Raw genomic sequence first — 8,930 nt, 5'->3', positions numbered from 1 at the left:
ATTTAAATTATCGGTTGAACTGTAGCATTTGCTGAAAAGTTAATGTTTAACAACTAATGTTCACTTTTTCGATATTAATGACATTAAGTTTAGTAGATGCTTTTAAAACAAGGGTATTGGAACGAAATTTAATTTAAATATAAATTTTATTGGACAGCTTCTAAAGGATGGACAAAAATCTAAAAGAGAAACAGAAAACTTTGCTTTAATTCATAAAAAAAACTAACGAAAAACATTGAAGTAAATGTTTGAAGCTTATAACATCATTTTCTCTTGTGCTGGTGATCGTTTGTAAACAATGTGGTTTTCCTTGTGTTAAAAAATAAGAAAAAGAAAACACTATCTTATCATGAATACAACAGTAGAAAATCATTAACTTAACTGCTGAATGTTTCTTACTCACTAGCAATAGAATGTGTCGTTTTATAAGTGTGAATTTTTCAAATTCAACATTTTTGTGTTCCTTTTTCCGCTTTTGTTATAAAAAATACGGCTTTCATTTTTATCTCGAAACAGACCAATTCACGAGTGCGCTAATCGAACGTAATGGTCAGATTTTCCGAGCCATTCATTTGGAATAAGGTAAAGAATGTTTAGATAGCAAGAGAGTGAGTTAAACGTTACAAATTGTGGTGGAATTACATGAACGACGATTAAATACTGAATGAATACTGAGGGAACACTTACGAATTAGAGTGAAAATTGATTGTTTAAGCATAGTTTGGTGGATCACGCGATCACTCGACCGAAAGAATTTGAATGGCCGGGTTTGGTGAACTGGAATGTACACGAGAGTAAGTTATTGGGGTTGTTTTTAACTTGTAAATATGTTAAGCACACGTGAGTAAATAAGCAATTTTTTTAAACATTTTTCTGGCTGTTGATATTACAGCTATGGGTATGCGGAAAAGCAAAATTAAAAGATTTTCCCGCAGCGCAACAATGTGCGCGGCGCGGTGCTGACGAAAGACAAGCGTTGTAAAAAGCTACAAAACTGCAATCACATGAACATGGGTTTCTACAATTTCTCCCTAAAACTGTGACACATTACGCACTTTAAATGCAAAGAAACGCTAAATATTATATGCTCATACCTTATTTTGTTTTGTCGTTTCGTTGAGTGATCTTGGCCTTACTTTTGAAACCGCAACTGGTTGTGCAATTCTCTGTACTGTATAATTCGAGGAGATCGCGCAAGCGTCCCGAAAACGGTTCTCGCCTGCCTGGGTTGGAATGTAGCAGAGTTTTGTATAAAAATATGTCACATACTGCTGGTAGGTATGTAGCATTTCATTTCCCTTTAACATTTACGTTCAATAGATATAAAAATACTATATCCTTTTCCATTTCTTCCTAGCGCTACGCCACCTTCTTCAAATACATTGATTTTTCTTCATTGTTGTGTTTTGTTCAACTATACACAAGATTGTATGCTGGTTTGAAGGATTCCGCATTTCCGCTAAGTTTATCACACTGGAATGTATTATGTTTCATTTTCTTTACTTAGCTGGGGTTGGGTTTTATGCGTGTGTGTGAGTGTGGGGGTGTTCTTTTGTTAACTGTGCCATCGAACAGGTGCCCTCCTTCCTACTTCGTCAATATCTCGCATCCTTTCCTTCAATCGATATGTCTCTTATTGCTATTGCCAATAACCGGGCATTTGTGTCTGCTTTTAACACAATCCTTAAACCACGGCCAAAGCGCAGTGATTTTACGAAAGCAAAAGTAATGTATATATTGAACACACTTTTGAGCACTTCCTCCCAATGCTACGCAGCATTGTATTGTGCAATATAGACCGTTGTGTTGCTTATTGTTACCTCGTCAGACTTTCATTTTGGGAGGGGTTTTCTAGCACAGGGAAAGCATCACACCACAGACAGTGTATATGTGTGCTATCCCTGATGCGCTGACCAATACTACTACACTAGAATTCCGGCTACGCAAAGAGTTGTGTGCAATTTATCTGTGTCATTATCGTAAAGTCGTTGTCGCTCTAACGCTACCTGTACTACTACGCTGCAACCAGGAGTATCTATATTGGGCGAACATGCTGAGCCTATTGTTTAAACCGTAAGCGATACCAAGAGGGGCAGCAGCATAGAATAAACCGAAATGATAGCACGGGAAAGGAAAGTCTGATCCGAACAAAACGACGAAAGCATAGCACAGTACCACGAAGAACAATTACTTCATTTTTGGACGGATTTGAAAAGTAACAAAATGTGTGCGGCGAACTCAAGCAAATGGTGTGTGATCGTATCAAATAAATTAAGGATGCACAATTCGCACTTTACAAAAAATACGAAGAACAATAATTGCGTGGCAGTGCCAGAGCTTTAAACGTAATCTAATCTATCCACACAGTGGTGAATTCCGAATTCCGGGTTTAACTCGACCAAAGGACCGAGCCATACTTAAACTTAACTGAACGATCCCAACACGGGAAAGGGTTGAAAATAAAGCATCAAATTTCGTTAAAAGACAGCTTGTGCGGTGCTACAGCTTTTGGCCTCCAACACCCAGGATTAGGTAAGTTTGGTGGCAAATTTAAACGTAAGCTGCTCGTACAGCGCCATAACAGGTGGGCTTGATGGGGGGCCACCCTCATGTGCTGTGCTCAATGTAGATCTCCTGGGCCGTATCCTAGAACCGATCCTTCGACGCCGCACTGTACTCCATCTCGGTGAGGTTCTGAATTTCCTGCAGCTCCTGGAATTTTTCGTGATCCCGAATGTGCGCATAGTTGGCCGCGAGGCACATCAGATAATGCACGAAGCTGAGTATGATCAGCAGGCACGATACCGTTGCTAAGATGAACATAATTTCACACTTTTCTACACCATCTTTACAGAACGCTTTCACCTTGGCCGGTTCGCAAATTTTCATATCCTCTTGCTTGACACCATCGGGGAACATAAAGTCTAAAAGGAGAAGCATATAAAAATATTACTATTTATGAACTGCTTAAGGTCGATAAGTGTTATATACTTACAGAACTGCGTCAGATCAATACAGTCGCGATGCGTCTGTACGTTCGTGTTGGCGCACATGTTCCAGAACACGGTAAACACAAACGTGACGATCGACAGGAAGCAAAGTATAAGAATCCACGCAATGTTCAGCACGTACGAGATGGCCATAAAGACGGCGCACGATATGCGACCACCGACGCGAGAGCCCCACGCACGGTACACCTTGTGCCGGGTAGCACCAGTCGCCAGGAAGCCGACAAACAAGATCATTAGCCCGAGCGCTGCCATCGTGGCACCGATCACGACGAAGATGATCTGTACCGCCTCGATCCAGGGCAGCCGGAGATGAAACACTTGATCGAGCATGATGATGGCCAGCGAGGTGCCACGGAACATGGTACCGCAGAACACGCCGACTCCGATAAGGCACATTACCGTCGCGATCAGTGTCGCGTACGGTATCCGCGTCACGCATGACTTGCAGCATCCACCTAAAGACGGTCAAATGAAACAGGGACATTAATAGTTTGTAGGTAGATGCTACTGTTAAAAGCGGAGTAAGCTAATGTTACACATACGATGGCAACAAAAAGAGTATCTGCGAAGGAAAATGTTGATAAATGTACGCACAGTATGGATGTTAGTGAAGTGATCGTATAGTGCACGACAGAATGGAACAATGTAACGAGCCTATGGAAATAATTTTCATATAAATCGATCGAGATGATCGAATACGATCTTTTTCTCTTCTCTATATTTAAACGAACGGTTAGTACCGTTCGATACATAAACTATTGATGTTGTCCGCACTGCTTAGCACGGTAGCGTTAATAGTTTGCGAGCTCGCATAGGATTGGTTATGTTCTTTGTTATGTATGTTATGGATAATGTAAACATAAATAAGTGGTTTTGGTATTTCTAGTTGATAAACGAATATCACCAAATTTGGATTATTCTTTAGAAGAACGCTAAAGGAATATACTAATTTAAATATATGAAAAAGCAGTTTAAATTAAAACAGTTTCAAGGGAATATAAACAGGGGTATCTGTTGTAAATTTAAAATCAATTGGTTCACAACTTCTTCAAAAACAAATTTTAAGTAATGGAGAAAAACGTTTTTGAACATTAATTAGCGATTTCGCATGTGAATAAGTTAAGTTCCTGGCTCATGCTGTGTATATTCGTAATTGTTGGTATATTGATTAGATTTTTTATCAGATATTCCTAAGCACTTAAGCTCCATGAAAATATTATCAGCTCAGCTTGTATCTTTAAATGCCGTTTTCTTCGCATTAAAGAAGCAAATGGTGATGATTTGGGACAAAATTAGACATTTTTAAAAACCCAAACTCTTATGACAAATCAATTAAATCACTATTGTTTTTGAGTACGTCACATCCGACAAACAATTATTGCTGGGGTCATATGAAGACAAACAGCGAGAACTTAGTTATGGCCCTAGTTACAGATAAATGATTGATGAATGATTCGATACCGGGTTTCGTATGATGCAGATGTCTATGATATAAATCCAATTGAGCAAAAATTGGCAATTTTCAGTCAAGCAATTCTTGCAATGTTTCGCTAAAAAGACACAAGAAAATGAACTGTGGAATGCTTTAATAGAGGACCATTTTAGTACATTACACGTTTCCCTCTGGAATGAAGATCATGATACATACAGCACACGATAAAAGACACGTCGTCCCCATGAAAATGCTCCCCTTAAATGATCGCTAATGATGATGATGGTGACGATGGCGGAACTGTTTCCAGCGAAATGAATTAAGCGAGACATTTAACACAACCTCGTGGTGCCGGTTTGCCGGTACGGTAACGGATGAAAGTGCACACATGAATCATTGCCCCCGTCTGGCCCGTTGGCATGATGTGGAACACGTTACAAAACAGAAACATAAAACATTTGCGATGAGCGTAGTTTGTGCACGGGCGCCCTCCGCCCGCCGGTAAATACCTTTCCGCGGTGGTTTTCCGTGCAGTGTCGTCTCCGAATATCGATCCACCGATAAGTTCGAACGATAAGGAAGGCTACGCCGTTGCAAACCACTGTTAAGGGCTGCCTGTTGCTGAGGTAGTGTGTTGTAGGCACGGGTAAGGGCACCATCGTCATCGAAGTTGGTCTCGAGCAGAAAATCGTCCCGTATCTGCCCGGTCGGTGTTCGGTTACGATTACTGGTCATGATGGATCGCGTGTGCAGGTCAGGTTCCGGTACGGGGTTCTTCCGGTCGGGGTCGGGGACAGACCTGGCTGACAGTCGCCCACTCAGCGTGTGAACTGTCGAAGATGCGCGATACACAAACGCAAACACACACACACGTACACGTTTCGTGGATGATTCACAGAGACGTTGGTGGGATTGAATTACTATCCGTAGGTTGGGAAATAGAACTAGACCAGAACCGTAGTAGCGCAATCAAAACGGTGCACAAACTCTATCGTCTCATCGCTAGATGCGAGGTAGTGGGCTATCTTTTACACGCTTCTCCTGATCCAGTAACAACGTGCGCCTACTGCGACCTACTTTATCGACCCATGGACGCAAGTGTTACGTAGTCACTTGTTGTATCTTCATGCAACTGGGTGATGAATTAAAAATGTAAGAAGTTGTCACCATTCGTTGTCACCCTCACGCTGTGTACCGTGACCTTAAGCGCACCGCCGTCACACTAATTGAGTCAGAGTGCGTTAATTACTGCGCTCACATACGGGAATGCTCGCGTACACCACTCACGCGATATCCCGTAGCCCGTCGTTTTGAATGGGGGATAAAATACTACCAACAACGCTCTGGATCAACAACATTCCAACCCCGCAACGGCAATTCGCTCGCAAAGGGTGGGGGATGTGATGTTCAGCACACTAATACCAGCGCAAGTTCAAAACACTCTCAACAAGTGGGGGAATCGGATTGCAACACGATTCGATTATTGTTTTCCCATCGGAAGCTACACAATCTTAATTAAAAACACTTCAATTGTCCATTCAACGGTTGATTTTACAATAAAAACGTTCTTTTAAGCGATTTGCACGTCGGTGTAATACGATTGAAACCCCACCTTAACCGATCGTCTGCTGACACTGTGTCTGGAGTGTGTAGTAGTGTTGGTAAGTTGAACATCTCTTTGTCGATTGACCACAGCAGGTACCAGTATTCGTAGAAGCCTTACTATCTCCGTATCTTATCTTTCACTGATAAAAACGAAATCCCTTCTGTTTGCCCGTGATAAGCATGCTGCACAGACTGGGCCGAATAACAGCTACACCATTTTCTCATACCTACCCATCGTATTAGTTGATATTACTTCGACTCCTTCGGAATGTGTTGCTGCTGCTTGGTGGGGAAAAAGGGTGGAACCCCCTTTTTAAGGTGCGTTGCCTATCACTCCCACAAGATGGAGAAACAGGCGAAAGCGTTAGCGCTTCTTGCACAAATATGTATATCACTTCACAAGATCCTTGTCACTACACGATGGGAGGTTGTGACCGTGGGTTTTGCTAGGTTTTCATGCACAAAACATAATTCTAAACAACAAAAAACTGAGCACATGAATGCACGTAAACAAATTTTGTTTCACGCCAAGATCGTTTGACGTTTCTGCGCTTTCTCTTTATGTCGACTTTGCCGAAGCAGAGCGAGATGTCAAAGAGAAATTTTAGAAACTTTTTTATTTTAAATTTAATTAAATTTATTATGATAATAATTTGTGAATAAGAATACTCTTTGTTCGATGTGTTGATAACAATATAACTACTAATTCACGCAATTGAAATAAACTTCCAATCATATCGAAACGGCTGTAAAGTCGACATCGGACTGGGTACATTTCACGCACACGATTTTGACGTTTGATGGCGTTTCAATTCGAAAGGAAATTCATACCAACGAACAGCAGTTTGTTTTGTTTATAAAACGCGCTTCATTCGGGACTCGAAACTAGTGTTTTTGTCGTAAAAGTGCTAATGTGGAAGTACCAACTATGACTCCGGCAGATTTTGATTACGTGGCCAAGCATGTGTACATCAATCTGGAACACATCAATCGTTACCTCGGCAAAGCGAAAATTGCTTCTAAATTTCTCTCGAACGGAACCAATGCCGACGATCTGCCGGAGACTTTACTTGCCATCACGAAGGAAGACGTTCCCGAATCAACAAGCGTAGCTAAAGTGTTTGATCTTCTGGAGCGTCCTAGCGAGGAAGAAATTGACACACTGTTTGAAACAATCCGATCACGACCATCCGGTGCGAACGGAAGCAACAAGAACCAGCGACATGGATCGTTCAAGAAAGCCACAGCCGCGCCACTGCAACAGTCGCGATTGCTAAACGAAACCAACCTGATAACGAACTCACTTACATCGTTGGGAAGTTCTTATACCGATCTAACTGGAACGGTCATCAAATCGACCGTCCCACCATCCAAACAGTCAGCGATCGATGTAGAAGCGCTGGTTGACAAATTCCGGCAAACGATCAGCATGCTGGGCTCGATCGAAAACGGCACGATTGAGAACATCGATCTAGCACAGATCCGTCAGCAGTTCCGTCGAGAGTGGGCAAGCATCATGAAGGCTTGTCGCAACGTCGAGGCCTTGCTGGATGATTTCAGGCAGCAGACCGAAAAAAATGGATCGGTTGCAATTAAGAAGGAACCACTGATTGGCAGTGAGTTGGTAAAATCGATGAAACAATTACAAACGGTAAGAGGAATGACCTTTGCCTGGTTTACAAAATGTTGATGAAAGTAATTGTTTGTACCATTCTTTTCAGAAATTACATTACGCGGTATCGATTAAAAAAGCTGAGGTACTACCCGATATGACAAAAACGCTCAGCAAGGAAGTGTTCCCGCTGTCCGAGTGTCTCGATACGATCGACGAAACCATCAGACAGAAGCAATTGTAATATCCCTGTAAGCGACCACATTCGATTTATTAAACATTTTGGATATTTTATTAACTTGTTGTTAACTTGTTTGTTCTATTGTTTTAAAATAATTTAAAAGAAAAGATCAAATGTGTCAGATTTCTACGCACAACAAGCACAAATCAGGCGCGTTAATTTTACATGTAAATAGATATATTTTTCCATTCAAATACATTCGTAAAACAACGTGATAAATGATTAGAAACGATATCCTTAGAATGACTGTTGTCAGTTTGCTTGCTCCCCTTGCTACAACGATTTGGTTTTGTTGATGAATACATGTTCTGGTATTGTGGTCGCGGCGTTCCTGCTCTCGGACCGTTGATTGTTCTCCGCGGTGCCCACGACTCCATTTAAATCTTTACACCTTTACATTCTCTTCTAAGCAGGTGTGCTGTTTTTTTGATATTGTAGCCTTTGGTATTTGGTAAAAAAGAAAATATTAAATATTTCATTATATTGCGCGCATTTTGCTTCAAGTTGTTGCCATCAGGCTGCCAATTTTCTTCTTGTCAACCGCCTGAAACCGCTCGCTATATGTCATCATTTAGTACATGTAATAGCTAGTAGATAGTGCCACTCTCTGTACATGCTACGTGCATTCTCATGTTTCTTTCCCGCCAGCTCAATCGTCACTGCCCGTGATGGTGTTGGTGGGCGAACCGGTCGTGGACGGTGGTGCTGTACCGGTACCGGAATCGGTCGGCGACGGTGTTTCCAGCTTCCGGCGATTGTTGCGCCGACCGATCAGTATCACCACCTCGCCCGTCTTGATCGCCTTGAACACGTTGATGGCCTCCTGGTGCGAGAGACCCTGGAATGCTTTCCCGTTCACCGACAGGATCTCGTCACCGGCCTGTAGCGTACCCTTCTCTGCCGCCTGCCCGTTCGGATAGATCGTCTTCACGTAGATGCCCATCGAGCCCTTGGGCGAATCCTTACCGCCGACAATGGAAAATCCGAGCGCTTTTGCTCCGTTGCCTTTCGAAAAGCGAGCCTACAATG

General features: G+C 42.2%; 3 protein-coding genes across 4 annotated transcripts in view; 1 reads left to right on the top strand and 2 right to left on the bottom strand.

Moving 5' to 3' along the window:
- Positions 1 to 157: 157 nt before the first annotated feature.
- Positions 158 to 6,536, bottom strand: LOC128307509 (neuronal membrane glycoprotein M6-a). Of its 2 annotated transcripts, none has more exons than XM_053045393.1 (3): positions 6,280 to 6,536; positions 2,996 to 3,466; positions 158 to 2,924 (listed from the first exon to the last, which is right to left on the bottom strand). In XM_053045393.1, exons 1-3 carry the CDS (start codon positions 6,281 to 6,283, stop codon positions 2,647 to 2,649), a joined length of 753 nt encoding a protein of 250 aa, XP_052901353.1. In that variant the 5' UTR covers positions 6,284 to 6,536; the 3' UTR covers positions 158 to 2,646. The 2 variants fall into 2 exon arrangements, with proteins under 2 accessions (XP_052901353.1, XP_052901359.1); XM_053045399.1 differs by lacking the exon at positions 6,280 to 6,536 and adding an exon at positions 4,953 to 5,193.
- Positions 6,537 to 6,903: 367 nt separating this feature from the next.
- Positions 6,904 to 7,917, top strand: LOC128298172 (uncharacterized). Its single transcript, XM_053033914.1, has 2 exons — positions 6,904 to 7,699; positions 7,770 to 7,917. The coding sequence occupies exons 1-2, from the start codon at positions 6,977 to 6,979 to the stop codon at positions 7,902 to 7,904; spliced, it is 858 nt and encodes a 285-aa protein (XP_052889874.1). The 5' UTR covers positions 6,904 to 6,976; the 3' UTR covers positions 7,905 to 7,917.
- Positions 7,918 to 8,033: 116 nt separating this feature from the next.
- LOC128305408 (uncharacterized) overlaps positions 8,034 to 8,930 on the bottom strand; it is a 53,798-nt gene continuing 52,901 nt past the window's right edge. The window contains exon 4 of the mRNA XM_053042843.1: positions 8,034 to 8,922. Coding sequence (XP_052898803.1) covers positions 8,551 to 8,922 — 372 coding nt within the window. The 3' untranslated portion in view covers positions 8,034 to 8,550. The remainder of the gene's footprint in view (positions 8,923 to 8,930) is intronic.

Source organism: Anopheles moucheti, chromosome 2 (assembly GCF_943734755.1).
Source record: "Anopheles moucheti chromosome 2, idAnoMoucSN_F20_07, whole genome shotgun sequence".
NCBI lineage: Eukaryota > Metazoa > Arthropoda > Insecta > Diptera > Culicidae > Anopheles > Anopheles moucheti.
Note: the sequence above shows the minus strand (reverse complement) of the source record. Positions and strands in the feature narration are given on the sequence as shown.

Coding starts and splice junctions, on each gene's coding strand:
- LOC128307509 (XM_053045399.1), bottom strand. CDS start 5,178: ATGACCAGTAATCGTAACCGAACACCGACCGGGCAGATACGGGACGAT. Junction 3,467..4,952: donor CGGAAAACCACCGCGGAAAG/GTATTTACCGGC, acceptor GACCGTCTTTAG/GTGGATGCTGCAAGTCATGC. Junction 2,925..2,995: donor TATTGATCTGACGCAGTTCT/GTAAGTATATAA, acceptor TTCTCCTTTTAG/ACTTTATGTTCCCCGATGGT.
- LOC128298172 (XM_053033914.1), top strand. CDS start 6,977: ATGACTCCGGCAGATTTTGATTACGTGGCCAAGCATGTGTACATCAAT. Junction 7,700..7,769: donor CGATGAAACAATTACAAACG/GTAAGAGGAATG, acceptor CATTCTTTTCAG/AAATTACATTACGCGGTATC.